The 17,309-nt window shown below is 41.1% G+C and overlaps 1 protein-coding gene across 3 annotated transcripts in view; it reads right to left on the bottom strand.

Annotated features, from left to right (window-relative positions):
• LOC126506109 (contactin-4) overlaps nucleotides 1-17,309 on the bottom strand; it is a 997,903-nt gene that overhangs the window by 6,770 nt on the left and 973,824 nt on the right. For 2 of the 3 annotated variants that reach the window (XM_050149411.1, XM_050149412.1), the window contains 7 exons: nucleotides 16,216-16,374; nucleotides 13,286-13,435; nucleotides 11,712-11,782; nucleotides 10,397-10,631; nucleotides 8,689-8,801; nucleotides 7,644-7,830; nucleotides 7,099-7,211 (listed from right to left, as the gene is read on the bottom strand). In XM_050149411.1, coding sequence (XP_050005368.1) covers nucleotides 7,099-7,211; nucleotides 7,644-7,830; nucleotides 8,689-8,801; nucleotides 10,397-10,631; nucleotides 11,712-11,782; nucleotides 13,286-13,435; nucleotides 16,216-16,374 — 1,028 coding nt within the window. Of the gene's footprint in view, nucleotides 1-7,098; nucleotides 7,212-7,643; nucleotides 7,831-8,688; nucleotides 8,802-10,396; nucleotides 10,632-11,711; nucleotides 11,783-12,348; nucleotides 12,446-13,285; nucleotides 13,436-16,215; nucleotides 16,375-17,309 lie in introns of those variants that run through there. The other variant, XM_050149413.1, reaches the window with a different exon arrangement.

Below are 17,309 nucleotides of genomic sequence, written 5' to 3'. Positions count from 1 at the left end.
AAGGAATAAAAAAATGTGCGCCTGTCATTGTGTGCCCAGCAACAACCATGAGGACAGCTACCCTGTAGCTTCTGACTCTTCTAGGTGGTTTGTCATTGTCACCACAATTCCACAATGCAGGTATTATACCTTTTCACAGATGAGGACACTGAGACCTGGGGTCCTCTTACACTGTGGAGAAGAAGTGATGGGAACCTGATTCCCAAGCTTGCAGTCAGAAAGCAAACTAGTTTACCTTCTCCAGCTTCCCACAGGATAGCAAAGATGGAGCTGGAGGACACCAGTGGTCCTAGGCCTTGGATGCTCTGGGACACTTATTGATGCTCTAAATCTGTTCTTCTCAGCAGAAGTGGGAGTGTGGGAAGCAATTTTGCTCTGCCTCATAGTCACCAGGCAAGATACTTAAAGTGTCATTTGCTCAGCCCATCCCTGGAGTTTCTGGTGGCTGAGAACCGAATGTTTGCCTCTCTAGTAAGTTCTCTACCTACACCAATGCTGTTAGACCAAGGATCCCAGTCTGAGAACCATCAGACTTTAAGGTTTTCTTTAAGACCCCTATAAATATAGATCTACTGAGATCATAGATGAATGGTCAGGCTTCTATTACAAGACAGAATCAAACATAAGTAAAATTCACAAGATTTCCTTAACATAGTTTAGATCCCATTTGTTCTTTGGCATTTTATCACCTTAATTTATAGCCCTTTAATACAAGGTGGAAAACACAATTTCCTTAGGGTGGAAAGATTCACAAGCCCTCCTGTTTCCCCGCTCTGAAGCATCAGCTGTACCAGGCTTGGCATCTCTTTGCTAATGACCAAGCGCCAATAAATCCTCAGCCACTGCTTCTCATCTCAGCCCTTCAGGAGAATGGGCTGGCTGATGGGATGCAAGGTCACATCTGGCTCAGAGGAACAAATTGCTTCTGTGATTTACTTCTGGTCCTTGCAAGAGCTCGGAGAATCCAACCAGTTTCAAGTATAAATCCAAAAGAAACATTTCCAAGAAAAAGCAGCCATTTTTTTTCTTTTCCTTTTTTTCTTTTTTCTAAATCAACCCCGCTTATCAATCTTGTAATAGTGGAGACTGTAATGTCACCCAAATAAAGGCAAGCAGGAGGTTTACTGGTTTATTTACACCAAACCCTTGGTGCAGCTGACTGACGCTAAGGCTGTGCTTGTATCTGATATAATACAGGAGGGCAGCAAGAGAGGATTCTTGGAATAATGATAACAACAGCAAACAGTGACTGCTTTCATTTCTCTAATGTCTGAACACTTCTCTTCTAAAGGTTTACATAGATCATCTCCCTAGATATGCGTAATTACTACCTCAAAGATGGCAACCTAAGACCTGGAGATAGTAGACTATTGCCTATAGGCCCATGACAAGTAAGTGATTTGACCCCTTGTTTAAACCTAAGAAGTCAAACTCCAGAGCCTGATTATTCATAACAATTTAGCTCCCACCTCTAGGTCAATTTGCTTTCCCTTCTGTGTCTCCGTCTTCATATGTGAAAAATAAGGGGATAAGACAATGAACCTAAAAGGGGGAGGGAGGGAAACCAATGGCCCAGCAGGTAAAGGAGTCTGCCACCAAGCCTGATGACTTGATCAGATCTCCAGATCCACATGGTGAAAGAAGAAAACTAACTACTGAAAGTTGTCCTCTACCTGCACATACCTGCTGTATACATGGAGGTACATGCACTTGTGGACACATAGATACACATGCAAACACACACATAAGTAAATAAAATGTAAAAAATAAAGTCAGAGAGCATGCAGCCTGAGGATCTTATGCTGCTGGAATTTATTATTTGTTTGGTCACATTAGTGTTTGTTTTTTTTTTTTAATGCCAACCTTAATGAACTAAGAAATTATGCATGAAGGTTTACTATTGAAAGATATGGCCATCATGTCCGCTATGGTTTGGATGTTTATCTACTCTAAAGTTCCTGCTAAAAATTAATTGCTACCGTAACAATTTAAAAATGTGGAACATGGTGGCTTACCTTACAATCCTATTACTAAGGATGCTGAGGCAGGAGGATTACTGTGGATTTAGGCCAGCTTAGCTACATAGTGAATTCCAGATCATCTATGGCTACAGAGTTGGACTCTGTCTCAAAAATAAAAAAAAAAAGGAACATTTAAGAAGTGATTTGACTCAGATGTGCCTGAGCTATGAGAGTTCCAGCCTCATGGTGGGACTGGTGCTGTTGTAGGAATCCTGTGCCCTTTTAGTGTGTCTCAGTCTCTTGCCTTCTGTTGCACAATTGCAGAGAAAGAAGACTGTCCTTGTGAGCCAACACTTTAGTGTTGAAATTCCTAGCCTCCACAAGTAGTTTTCCGTTTATCATAAATGAGGAAGGCTCAGTTATTCTCTTACAGTAGCACACACGCAGATACAGATGCTGGTCTATTCTTCTCATTGGAAACACCTGGAGCTAAAAAGGTCCACCCTCTTCTGGACAGTCACAAAATCTGTTGCTATCATCACCAATATTTCCTATTCTGTTACGTTGGCATATGTCCACCTCTGGACCCTGATGTGGGAGTGATTTCTTATTAATAAAGAAACTGCCTTGGCCCATTTTATTGGTTAGAAAATTAGGTAGGCGGAGTAGACAGAAGAGAATTCTGGGAGAAAGAAGCTTAGTGAAGGAGTCGTCATGATTCTCCCGCTCCAGACAGATGCAGGTTAAGATCCTCCCTGGTAAGCCAGCTCGTGGGCTACACAGAATATTAGAAATGGGTTAGAACAATATGTAAGAGCTAGCCAATAAGAAGCTGGAACTAGCCGGGCCAGGCAGTGTTTGAAAGAATACAGTTTCCGTGTAATTATTTCGGGCATAACCTAGCCATGCGGGTGGCGGGGTGCCGGGGACGCAGCCCCGCCGCTCCTAATTCAACAGGACCCTCGTGCCTTCTGTCTACATATTTTCCCAGAGAGCTGCCTGCCTCATTTCCTACTTTCATTCATAGCCCAGTTGAGCTATAACTGCCAAAATGACTTCCCTTGGCCTTTATATAAAATGGAACATCTTTCCCGTTTGCCCCCTGGCTCTTCTGCTCTTCTCACCCTCATGCCTTTTTCTTCGTCACGCTTTATCCTTCAGCTGCTATGTTTGCTGATTCCTGTCAGGCAAAATAACCATGTGGCCAAAAGCCAGAATCAGATTCTACACTGCTGTGTTTAGATCTCAGGTTTGGGTCTTCCAGAGATATTATTTTAGCACTTTTCTGTGCCTTTAAACTTAGGGTTAATAGACACTAGATTCTAGAAATTTTTTCTCTAAGGGTTTATTGAAGGTAAGATGGTTAAGAATCTTGGACAAATTTCTAGAGTGTTTGTTGAATGGGCTCAGTCAGCTTGATTCACTTATTTGCCTGGGTAGTTTATTTTGCCTGCCGGAGAGCAGATATTATTCCTTTAAATCTGATTTTAGGTCTCAGGATCTCTATATATCCATAAATGAGGTCAAACTTGACTACAGAAAGGTATCTGGCAGTTAGATAAAAGCCAAAATTCTCAGGAACTTTTCAAACTGGTTCCTCTCTGCCAAAATGTAGTCATTTTCTTTACCTTTGATAGAAGGGGAAAATGGCTACCTGTGTCACCTATCAGCATGCCAAAGCCGACGCTGGCCTGCAGGCTCCCTCAGTATCACAAATACCTGTTACAGATGTCAAAGCCCATGCTAGCATCCAGGACCTTGGCTGCCCCCAGTTACTCATTCTCATTATAGTCCTCTTCCCACATTCTCTCTATCTCAGTGGTTCTCAGCCTGTGGGCTACAACCCCACAAGGATCACACATCAGATATCGTATATGCCAGACATTTCCATTATGATTCACAACAGCAGCAAAAAGTTACAGTTATGAAGTAACAATGAAGTACTTTTATGGTGGGGTCACTACAACATGAGGGACTAGAAGGATGAGAAACATTGTTCTGTCTCTTGCTGTCCTCTCGCTCTCTTGCTATTCTCCCTCTTCTCTCCTTCACTGTGCTCTAGTCTCTATTTCCTGCTATTTTGCTGTCTTCACTATTCTCTGCCACTCTCCCCTTTCCCTAGACCTGGCCATGGCTAGTTTGTTTCTTCCTCTCTGGACTCTTCCAGATGCCTCTGGATATTTTCTCTCTCTTATTTACAATAAAGACCTTCCTCCTAATAATGAATCAGTCATATCAGCAGTATCTTTACTGTGCTGTCTCAAATACACTAATGTCATAAGTAACTTACAAGGTACCCTGGGCCTCCAATGTTCTAAAGTCCATTTCTTATTGAGACTACCCTATGTAAACAGGAGTTGAATGGACCCACACAACAAAACTCACAATACAAAACCCATTACTATAAAAAACTTCAGTATATAGGAAGGAAGGTGAATTTAAAGTATATGGTATAAGCAGAGCCTTTTGCAGTGTGACAAGTTCCCTGTCAAAGATCATCTCTCCCAGAGCTAAGAGATCCACATTTTCCTTCTATAACCCCAGCCCTAAGTGTGGCTTCAGTCTGTGATATCAAGGAAAGAACCAGTTATACATTTATAGCCTTAAATGTTCACATGCATGTGGAACACTCAGTATGTATAGCTAGCTAATCATGGTGAGAGTCTGTGGGATCCAACAGAAGAACAGGGAGTCCAGCCTCTCTAGCTACATCCTTAAAAGGAGAGATGTTGAGTTGGAAATCAAGGACTCAGAAAGTGTTTTCACTGGAGAGTGCCAAGATTTTACCTTGCCACCCTGTCTTTCTTTTACCTTCACTACAAGTAGTCCAGAGCAGTGTGCACAGCTGACTCCACCTATGTGTGATGCCTCCCTCATGTACCCTCCTGGCACAGAGGGGCTACTCTATATTCTCACAACTTAACCCCAAAAGCTAGAAATGACATGCCTAATGCCGTAAAATATGATCTCAGCTGACCTGATATTTGAATAGGAGAGAGAACTAAATGTCCTAGTTTAAATTTATTCCCAGATTTCATTCTATTTCTACAGAAATAGAAATAGTTTCCCTAAATCATATATGAAAAACAACAGTTCTCTTCTGAGGAGTCAAATTTTGGCTCACGTGTACTTTACAGAAGCCAAAGCTGTCCAAGAATGGATGTACTTGGCTCAAAGGAAAATGGTGTCTTCTCCACTGCTGGAAGTAAGCAGGTGTTTGCTACACCACTTTTTACAGAGATGCAGAGAAGGAAATTCAATTTGGCATTCAAGTTAAGAGCATTTTGCTGCCTGTCTTGACTCAGGATGAGTGACTTTGTCTAGAGCTTTTCATAAACTGTCGTCACCATGGCTATGTGGACATGCTCTTAACTGCTAGTGATTTTACAATAATCCTTCAAAAGGAAAAAAAATATGACTTTTCTCGAAAACTTGCAAGTCCACTTTCATAAACCCTATCACTCTTTTTATTACTTAAGGAAGATTATAAAACCAAGACTATGCTTTTGAAATTTTCTCTAGGTGAAGAGCTTGGAAATCAACATTTCAGGAGTCATAAAATGGAGAATTCTACTCATCATTTCAAGTCTCTAGATATTTGAAGCATTATACTTCTGAGAACATTGTTCTTCTAGCCAAACAACTGCAGTTTCTTCCTTCACTCCTTGCAGAGGTTGGGACCAGATCCCTGGTCATGGTCTGCTCAATGTGTAACCTGGTCTATACATTTGAACACAGCCAACCCTGCTACTCCTTGCACACATCAGCCTTCACATCAGAATGATACGCTATTGCTTGCACATGTGTTCCCGCCCTCGCCCCTTTGATTCTGAACTGGCCTTACAGTAGCTAGTCTGATCCTTAGCTTTAAAAAGAACACAGAATTTTCACTTTCTCGCTCACTGAAGCTAAAGATCCCATCAGAAGTCCAGCTACCTTGAGATATCTATATTGGAAAAACATCCAAGTTCCCCACAGGGAGAGACTCATGGGTTGGGTGATCTCTGGCCACCCTCCGGCTTTTGCAAAGTCATGCCAGGTGAGAAAGTCACGTATGTATGATCTATATCAGGGATTCTCACCACAGAACTCCCCATTTAAGGAAAAGAAGATTGTAAAATTATAAAACTGAAACCTAACCGTTTTAGCCCAACTTTAGGTTATAATGGAGGTCTAAATTTAGTCAAAGACTAGAGAGATTGCTTAGCCTGCAAGAGTTATATACCGCTCTTACAGAGGTCATGAGTTCAGTTCTGTGTCAGGGAGATCAAAGCATTTTGAAAGCCCAGCTCCACTAGATGAAACACCATCTTTTTGGTGTATGTGTGCATTCATTTTCTCTTTAAAGATAGGCCAGCATTTACATGATCTGGCAAAGAACATTTTCAGCTTGTTTTCTTACAAAGAAAGCTACTTATAGAAACAAGAGCAGGAACGAAAGAGACATTAGGCAGTTAGTATTGTTGATTAAACACACACACACTAAAGTCTCGCTGCCAAAAGCAGAAGGTAAAGGGCTGCTTTGTTGGAATTTTGTAGCCTCCCAGTCACAGGGTCTTTAAACATTTCCAGTCTAGGCTGTATAAAGCTAAAGTTTACACGGAATTGTAGCTTGCTTAAGTGTTCCCCAGAGGGATCTAGAGGGTAAGAGCTTGGTCTCCAGCCTGGAGTGTTACTGGTAGATGATGGAACGTACAATGAGTGGACTTTGTGACTGCTTTTGCAGGTGACTGCAGAATAGAATTTCAGTCTCTTTCTTTTTGCTTCCTGGCCACATATAGCACACCTCCCTGCCATAATATATTGCTTTGTTAGAGATGCAAAAACAGTAGTTAACCAACCATGGACTGAAATCACAACTGTGAACCAAATTAAACCTTTCTTTTCTTTTCCAAGCTGATTATATCAGTTATTTGTTAGATAAATAAAAAACTGCCTCACCCAGATGATTGTCTAAACCCTGAAAAGTTAGCACAGAGCGCATACAGAATTTAGACGGAGCTACTTTAGGGTGGAGATTCCTGGAAAGGCCAGAGTGACGTCAGGGAAGACTGAGGAAACGGAGCACCTGCTGCCAGCCAGACTCCCTTCCTGCTAATAGCAGGATTAGGTGTCCTTGCAAAAAGAAATTACCCACTTTGTATCCTTTTACTTCTGACTCATTATCCAGGGCCTTCACTTGATCCCAGTTCAGGATAATTTTGGAGTCCGATGAATTCCATATGATGTTTCCAGGGGGCTGGCTTGGTGCTATAAAAAAAATTAAGACAGACGAAGTCACAGATTATTAAATCTCAATGGATTCTGAGGAATGTCTCCTTACTAGAATTCTAGAGTAGAGGCAATTTAATGGGCGATTGCACTAATATGTGTCTTCAAGGTCACTGAAATCTGACGAGATACAGCATTGCAAATGGAAAAAGATTCAGTTGGTCGCCTACCATTTATAGCTAAAAGAAGTAGTCCTTCCTAGTGAGGAGAAAAACATTTATCTTTCTGTCCTCTGGAGCAATGAATTTGGCATGGTATTCTGAAAGGTTCAGTTAAAATGCTAAGGTGCATTTGAATCCATATAATGATACCAATTAGTATGCAAATGATCCCTGGGAGGTGGGGATAGGTAATGAACTTGGAGTATGTTTGATGAATTCCCAAAATATTTCTGAGCAGCTTTGTCCTTACGTGGCTTTCTGGTCGTGACATTGACTGTCGCACTGGAGGGTCCTGTCCCAGCTGAGTTATATGCCTTGACAGCCAAGTGATACAGTGCACTCCCTTTCAAGTTGCTGATTTTGGTAGATGTCTGATTTCCAACTGTTCGTATTTTCCTAGCGTTTTCTTCCTTGTCATCATGTCTCCAATATTTTACCTGAGAAAATAAAAAGAAAGACCATGGAAATCATATCCCCCTGGGGATATTTCCAATGTCATCAGGTAATAATATTTTTATTCAAGTCCTTATGATGGAGTTACATTTCTGTATTAATTCACAGACAGAACTTTTAGAGCAAGGAGATTTACATGATCTGTAAAATTAGCCACAGTAAGAAAATCTCCTTTTTCTTTTTCTTTTCCACTGACATGGGCAGTCTGGTAAATCATCAATGGCTACTTCTTTTATTTTCCACAATTTTGGTTTGTGTCCAGGTGATTCTGGGTATGTAAGACAAAAAAACAATTCTTTTTAAAGATTTTATTTTTTTAAAATTATGTGTCTGTGTGTGTGCATGTGTATATATATATATATATGTGTGTGTGTGTGTGTGTGTGTGTGTGTGTGTGTGTGTGAATGCAGGTATCCAGAGAGGCCAGAAGAGTGCATCAAATCCCTTGCAGCTTGACTTATAGGCAGTTGTGAGTTACTTAACAAGGATACTGGAACTGGAACCTGGATCTTCTGCAAGAGCAATGAGCACTCTTGACATCAGGAGCCATTTCTCTATCCCTATGAATGTGTCTATTTAACCTCATTTTGCCAACTATATTGTGAATCTTTATGTTTATAAACACATACACATATACACACACATGAAAATATATTAAACTTGGGCATAAATATAAAGGGCAGTCTCCAGTAGATTCTTTAGTGTTTCTATTAATGGCATGGTAAAACCAGGCCTCTAAAACAGATACCTGTGTAGGGTGGTGCGGGTCTTCTCCCACCAGTGATAAGTTCTTAGAGGTCTCACCAAGAGACACAGATCAAATGCACACATCTCTAGCTTACCTCATAGCCTTGAATCCGCCCTCTATTCTTTCCAATTGGGGATGCCCAGAAAACTTCGATATCTGTGGCAGAAAGACTCCTGGCAAAGATACTGGCTGGTGGTTTGGTGGGTTCTGCAAACGAATTCAGAACGTTACTACTCAGTCAGTAACATCAGAACACGCTTCTAGAAATGGGATAAAAGGTAAATAGAAACCATGGTCATAGAGCTGTCCTTAATACCTGTGAGACACTTAGCATCTCTCCAAAATAAGCAATTACCATGTGTAGGGTGGTGCTTAGGAAAGAAACACTTCTAAAGTCTTACAAACGTCTACCCTGCAGGCAAGTGGAACTAAAGTGACCCCAGATCAAGTTTAGCAATAAGTTTTCATGGTCAGCAATTCTTTCAAGTAGATCTTTCTTAATTAAGTTAAGTAATAGTCCCAGTTGCTCGATTATGAAAACAAGGGAGAAAGAAACAAGAGCAGTTAACCGAATTGATTACGATTCAAGGCAGCTGCGTAGTGGCTTAGTTTTAAAAGGTAATCTTTAAAACCCTAGACAAATAATCTATACTTTCTGGGGCTCAGTACCCTTGGATGCAAATGGTAGACTGAACCAAGAGTTTCTCAGATTTTAATGATTTTTTGCCAGACTTTTCCAAGACTTATACACCATTTGTATGTGCAACTCTTATTTCAATACCGTACCTTGCAAAAAAAAAAAAAAAAAAAAAAAAAAAACCTAGTTCAGCCATAACTTAAAGAAAAACAGTCACAAAATATTTCATTGGTCACTATGTACTTTTTAAGACACAATTAAATTCACATCAGCATATAAATATTTGATACATTTAAAAGTTCTTCTGTTCCAGGGACCTAAACCTTCTATAAAAGAACACCATCCTCATTCTCTGATGAATATCCCTTACAACATACTATAATAAAGCTCCTTTTAAAAAATAAAGCATTCATCTGGTGTGACTTAATGCCAACTTGTGTGCTCCTCTCCATTGTACACTCCAGGAAATAGGACAAGGGGCTCTCTCTCTGCTTCTCCAGAGAAGTCATAATAGTGAGGACCCTTGACCATCATGACAGTGTGAATGGCATGCATGCAACCGAGTTGTTTCATGGTTCCCTCTCCTAAGAAGTCAGAGTCAGGGCAAATGGCTTAAAAAAACACAGATGATGAAAGAGAATGAAACATTCCATCTGCTTACTTACTGAAAAGCATGAAATACGATTCCTAAAAATAATGGTAACAGGTAGGTACATGGCATTATGTATCAAGAGATAGACATGGCATTATGTATCAATAGGTAGATACAGACATAGAAAGTATGATCTGAAGATAACACAGAAAACTTGTAAGCTTGGTTGGTCCTTAACAAAGCAATCAATTGATGGAGAGTCCTCTGTTTCCATATATGATAGAGTCGTATTTGAGCTTTTTGTTTGGGAGATAGGTTTAACTGCATGCCCCAAGTATGCCCCAAACTGGCTAACCTTCCCCCCCACAAACTCTCGTATTCAGGAATCCTGGGGTGTGCATACATAATCAGAGTTGCTGTGTTCTTAAGTGTGTGTGTGTGTGTGTGTGATAGAGAGTAAATTAATGCTTTTATAGTATACTTGTATATGCTTTTGTTTTATAAGTATTTTATACTCTAAGAAAGGAACACCACTTGAGAGTTGAAGAAATATTAAGGTAGCATGACCCCTACCTTCTTCAGCAGAATACACCAGAGTGGTGGGGCTGAAAGGGCCCTCTCCTTTGTTGTTGAAGACACCCACTTTAACCTCAAAGGGAGAGAACGGGCGCACGCTTTCATTCCTGAACACATATCTGGAAGCGTCAGCTGAAGCCAGCACTGTCAGCATCCAGATCATTTTGCCATGTGGCCGGAAGGCTACCACATAACCAAAGCCTCTGCCATTCTGTAATTCCTCAGGGACCGTCTGGGGAGAAACAGATATGGCACTCAGAAAGCATAATAGTTTGAATATTAATTAATTATAACATGAATTAATTAATATCAAATATTAAAGGGTACTCGCCTAATGGATTCAACTATTACAGGTTACTCCCTAGTTCTTGCCTCAACTGATTCAAACATTAAAGGGTGTTCCCCTCATCACTTTATTTGGGGTTTTATTCTCAACAGTCTTTTAAATGTAGAGATATCCTTTAACCTGCCAAAGATATTCATGGGGTACCAGAACAACACCAGCCATGGAAAACGAAATGAAGATCTAGTGGAGAGTTGGGCTCTGGAGAGGTGGACTCAGTCTGACAAATGATGACTAATTTACCACACAGCTGATTTCCTAAAAAAAAAAACCCGTCCACTGTGCTCCATCTAATAATATTTTCCTTTGGTGCCAGACAGACAAAAGAACTCACAAAAGAAGGCCACCTCTGCTCAGGCAATACTCCCCTTTCCCTCCCCAACCAGGAGAGACTCTGAGCTCAGTTGGGAGGGAGGGAGAGATTTCTTTCCTTTCCCTGCTGGGGCTTAGGGTGAATTAAAGGCTTTTTATTTCAGAGGACATTGTCTAAAATCTTTGAAACACATTTCAAACCTCTTTTGAAGCTCCCACCTCCTCTCTCAAAATCAATTTTTAATAAATTGGTGACTAACCTTCCTCCAGGTTGTTTAAAGAAATACCTTGGAGCCCAGCAGCAAAGCCAACTGCTAGGAAATTGGTCTGGGACACTCAATCTATAGCTGGCAGATGTTTTAAATCAATTGGCCATGCGGCAATTCAGAGAGAAAAGAAAGACCGACTTTCTCTGAACCAGACTTCCTTGTTTTTTTTAACTTGTGTTATCTCCTCTTTCATGATTGTTTTTCTCCCGCAAGGAGTCAAATTAAAACTTGTTTCAACAATGGGTGGCCAAGCACCTTCATTTCCTGATAGACATTAATAGATTTTTTGAAAACAGAGGGGGACCATTTCTAGCTTCCTGTCATATGGAGGAAAATAGCAAAATAACCCAGACAAATGCATGTCCCTTTGGTCCTGTGATGGATTTACCTCCCAGGTTATAACCAGTTCAGATTTGCTGCCTCCACCACCACTGACGTTAGCTGGGGTGACTTCAGGGACTGCAGGAGACAAAAAAAGAAACCAAGTTATTTCAGGTACTAATGGCAAATGTGGGCCAGGAAGGTTGCCCAGATAGGGTGACTTACTGTTATTGAATTCTTGGGCATGTGTTCCTTTGTCTTTTGGATATCAGAAATAATACCCACAAAAGGAAGACATACAGTCTTCCTTTTTGGCTTTTTGGCTTGAAGAAGCAAAATGTCCCAATAAAATTGCTATTATTACCTGTGTCTGGTTCAACAGAGCATGCATGTTACCAGGCACTACCGAACAATTGCTTAGCCCTGTCTCTAAGTACCTATAAGTTGCAGAGAGAAAGAAAGGACCGAAGAATCTGTTCTCAAGCTTGGTTTGACATTTATTAGCCATGAGGTGGTAACAAAGGAGAGACAGGACAAACTGTGCCCACGTGGAGCTTACAATCTAGCGGGAGGTTGAAAACACATGCAGACTATCACAGAGAGACTTGGACAACACCCAATGATGTCACAGACAGAATGGAGAAGATCAGCTGTGTTCTGGAGCAGCAGGTTGCTCAGCCGAGCACTGGGCTAATGGCTTCTCAGAAGAAGGTGAGCTTTTGAGTTGGGTGTTGAAGGAAGTGGTGGACATAGGTTGAACCCTGGCTCACTGTGCTTAACCTCTCTGATCCCCAGTTTTCTCTGTAAAAGAGGGGAAATAAGACTCACTTCCTTCTCTGGGTTATAGGGAGGAACTGAGTTATAATTTTGGAGCTGGGGAAAGAAAGCTTAGGATTAGTTACGCTGTCAAATAAATGAAGGACTCAGGCAGAGTCCTTAACTATCTAGCTGGGGACTGCAGCTGGTACCTCAGTATATTCCCTTAAAGTCAATGATACATACATACCTCAATGGATTTTTCCATCAATTCCAAGAACAATGTGAAATTGTTGGTCTGCTTAGGATCTTGCTATGCTTTTGCAAATCATTGTAATTTTCATGGCTGGGAACTCTATAGTGACCACATAACAGGATCTCCCAGTTTACAAGAGTATAATCTGACCCAGCTGGGTACACATTACTTTTATCCTGTGCTCATCATGCAAGCTTTAGGCAGCATATTCTCATCCTTCACTTGTGGCAATGCTTTATGTCTTAAGAAAATCCTAGAAAGGATTTCTGTATTCTCTGAGCATTTGTGACATTTTTTCTTTTCTGGTACATGAACTGAAGAAGAAAAAGTTAAACAGAGGCACTATATAGTGTTTTTTTTTTTTTTTTTTTTTTTTTTTTTTTTTTTTTTTTTTTTTTTTTTTTTTTTTTTTTTTTTTGCTATACCAGTAGATTCAATAAAGAGGACCGAGAATTTGATTAAAGCTCACTACCCACAAGGTTGGAATTCTACTGGCCGAATATATGGTCATTATGATCACTTGAGGGGAAAAGTGTGTAAATATAGAGCTCATTGAAGCTAAGTCGAGGTTTCTCCTTAAGGAATGGCAGGTGCCAGAACAGGCCCTCTATAGCTTGAGCAATACTCACGAGCCTCTTCTGTCCTCCGTTTCTCTGAGGGCCGGCTGGGTTCCCCAATGCCAATCACGTTAGCTGCAACGGTTCGGAATTCATACTCAACCCAGGGGTTCAAACCCACCACAGTTGCAGTGAATGTCTTCCCATCAACGAGTTCTGGAACTGAAAGATATGAAAAGGTGGGTGAGAGAGTTTAAGGGCATCCACTCGCTTCCCCAAGATGGAGAGATGATTTTAGGATCCTCTATCATCGTCATCACCATCACCACCATCACTCCGACTTTCACGGAGGGCATTGTGGTTAGCCTGCTGGGATGATGAGGAACTACGAACATGTTTTACACCTATCTCACACATTTCCCTTTATCTTCTTCTGTGTTAGGCTCCTTGCCATTGTGACAAAAACCGGGGAGCAACAGTTTAAGAGGGATAAGGATTTATTTTGGTTCATGGTTTTAGAGGTTTTGGTCAAAGGTTGGCTGGATTCAATGCCTAGGTCTTGAAGAGCCAGGCAGAATACCTTAGTGTTGGGACCATGGTACCTCAGAGCTGGAAACCTTAGTGTCTGAGAAGCAGAGAGACAGCAAGGGGCCAAAGACAGGATGCTCTTCAAAGGAGTACCCCCAGTGGCATACCACCTCCAGCTAGACCCACCTCCGAAGTCTTTGTCACTTCCCACACTAGGGCCAGTAGCCTAGGACCAAGCTTTTATCACATGACCCTTGGAGGGGGCGATTTCAAGTTGAAACCGTAACACTCTTGTTACTTTTAATTGTAGCAATACGTTTTACCATTCTTCCCTCACTCATACTAATGCTCTATTTCCTTTTAGCAAAATCTTACTGTCATTTCACTTAGGTTTTAATTATTTTACCAATTCCCAACTCTCATAAATATTTCATTTTTTTTTTTTACTGAAATGACATTTGAGGAAGAAATTAGACAAACAGGAGTTCCTATAAGCAAGATACAAGGGACATCTTGCTCCAAGGGATGGCTGGGTTATCTTGATGTCTTGAAGCAAAAAATAAATGTTAGGTCCAACTTTATGTAATTTATATAATCATGTTGTTTTAATCCAATTTCTGCAATGTAGTATTTGCATTAATTCTTTGAGAAATATATAACATGGATTTGGATCACCCCTGCCCCAACCTCATTCCTTTAGTTTATCACACCTCAGAAATGGATTTCTGTATGTTGACACTGTCTTTCTGTGGGTTGAAGGAGGTGCCTTTGAAAGAAAGGTAAGAAAAGTGAATCACTGTCTTCACCCTGATAATCACCAGATCTCTATAGAAGCTGAGTTTCCTCTTCTACTAAAGAGGCGTGATCATGAACTTTCAGCATGGATAAAATAATTTTACTTTACTGTTAGAACACCTGTAAGTATTATAGATGGGCCTAGCATTATACAGTGACTGGAGAAAATGTGTGGTGTGAGCATAAGGCAGTGAAAAAGCTTGGACCTTTGAAGAGTATGTGTCTTGTGGTATCAGCAACTGGTGTCTGGTGTGAGTGAATTTGTGAAACAAAGAGAGTGTGAGAATTACTTCACTATAATAACCATGAATTGTTGTGGAGAGTGACAACAGTAATGGTTTGAACTTGAACTTGCCACCCCAGGGTCACATGATAAAAGCTTGGTCCTAGGCTACTGGCCCTAGTTTGGGAAGTGACAAAGCCTTCAGAGGTGGGTTTAGCTGGAGGTGGTTCTCACTGGGGGCACCCCTTTGGAGAGCGTCCTGTCTGTTTCTCAGACACCATGAGGTTTCCCATCCACCAAGGTATTCTGCCTGGCTTCAAGGCCCAAGCACTGGACCAAAATAAAATAATTCCCTCTTAAACTGCTTCTCCCAAGTGTTTGTCACACTTGACAAAGATCCTAACACAGAAGCAGAAAAGGGGAAAAATGTACAGACTAGAGTTTGTGTAACTGGTTAAAACATTTCCTTATCTCTTCTTCTCCAAATCAGTTATATGTGCATTTGGAGCAGCCAGGCACACTATGCTACATAGTTCTTAGATATTGTGGTCCTGACAGCTGTAAATGAATCTTGTAAACACTGATTGTAGGCTTGCATTTTCCACTACTTTTCTAATGTGGAACACAGTGGTATGGAGGTAATTTTAGGTAATACGTAGCTCAATGCATTTTATTCTTATAAAGAGTTTCAAGCTTGTTTAGAAAATAAAAATACCCATAACAGTATCCCATAGATACTAATGTTCAGGTTCAGTAACAATAATGTAAGTTAGTGTAATACAAATCTAATTGGTCTTAATAATAAAAACCCGGGGTCAGATATTAGGGGGTGAAAGCTGAAAGATCAGAGAAGCAAAACAGTCAGCCACTAGTTCTTAACTCTATGAAATCCTCAGACAGAATGGGGTATCCTGTCTCTACAAGTTCTCAGACTATGTGTCCTCAGCTCCTGTCTCCTCCCACCTTATATTCCTTTCCCTGCCCAGCCATATCCCTTCCTATCTCCACCTTTCTAGTTCTGGGATTAAAGACATGTGACTCCCAAGTACTGGGATTAAAGGTGTGGGCTACCATCTCTTGGCTCTGTTTTTCTTTTAGACTGATTCAATCTCGGGTAGCCCAGGTGACCTTGAACTCACAGAGGTCCAGTTGCCTCTGCCTCCCCATTAAAGGCGTGTGCTAACACTGCTTGGCCTCTAGGCTAATTAGTGGTCTGTTCTACCCTGATCTTTAAGCTTTATTTGTTATAGCACAAACAATATATCACCACAAGTTAGTGTGGAAGAAAATTTCAAAGAAACTAGAGTTGGCTTCTCTGTGGGAAACAGACATAATGTATCATTTGTAGCCATGTTGACCTAGCTGTTTTCTGTTTTTTTTTTCTTTTTTATATTTCATTCACACTTCATTATAGAAGCCTCTGATAGACACCAGTACTCAGCATGCAATATGGTACCTGTACTGACTGCTTGCCAGCCCACGGAGAATGGAGTCCTCGCTTGGATGACATACATGGTGATGGGGCTGTGGTTGTCAGGTCCAGGTCTCCAAGAGAGCTGAGCAGTGGTGTCTGTGATTTCATCTATAGTCACTGCTTCTGGGGGACCTGGAGGGCCTGGGAGGAAGCAAGTCATTCAGAATCGGAAAGATATTCATATGTTCAAGTATATAATCTACTGACTTGAATCGGGTGCTGACTCATTCGTCATTCATTTAACTACCTACATATCTATCCCATCATCTCTTTAAAAAATCAGTGGGTAACAAGAACCCTGCTTAACTTTGAAAGTATAGCGATGACCTGACACATATCCTTGTTTGCAGGAGTTCACAGAATAGAGGGGAGAACCACAAACAGGCAAACTAAGAGTTATAATGGAATACCTTGATGTTAGCAGAGAATGCTGGTGCACCTCTGCCATCTTAACTGCATCTAGTGGCTGCATTTTCTCTTCTGCCGAGGGACTACTGTGAAAATGGTCAATTCTCAAGAGTCACAAGACATTCCTCTTCAGAATAATCCCCAAATGGGGCTGGAGTCTAATATCCCTCTGGAGCAGTTTCTATAAGTCACACCTAAATTTTCTACTCATTTCCCCAATGATTGTAGCTTCTCTACTTTCCATGTACTTAAACCACTGAATGGAGAAGAAATCATACTCAGATGAAGGCCTGCAGCTCGTATAGAGAGGGATGGAAAACAGTTAGGAGGGGAAACATCAATGGAGCCAGACTAAAGACCCAGAACGTTCCCACTTGTGTGTATTAGAAGCTATGCCCTGATAGTTAAATGCGTTTTTAAAAATGGTAGCTTAAACATTACCTTGAAGTAAGAGGTGATGGCGAGGGACATGGTGACAACCCCCATACTTGCTAGACAGATAAGGAGAGGTTCCCCAGAGATATTTTTCTGATTCCCAGATTAGCAATCACACTAGTTCTCCAAAGGCTGCTGGGCTGTGTCACAGGGACAAGGTAAAAAGGAGACCTCTCCCGGAGTGGCGGAAAGTTCGTGGAAATTCTGAAACCTCACTCCTTCACCTTTATGCG

This window comes from Alexandromys fortis, unplaced genomic scaffold (assembly GCF_014885135.2).
Source record: "Alexandromys fortis isolate MF-2015 unplaced genomic scaffold, M_Fortis_MF-2015_v1.1 scaffold_48, whole genome shotgun sequence".
In the NCBI taxonomy this organism is placed as follows: domain Eukaryota; kingdom Metazoa; phylum Chordata; class Mammalia; order Rodentia; family Cricetidae; genus Alexandromys; species Alexandromys fortis.
Note: the sequence above shows the minus strand (reverse complement) of the source record. Positions and strands in the feature narration are given on the sequence as shown.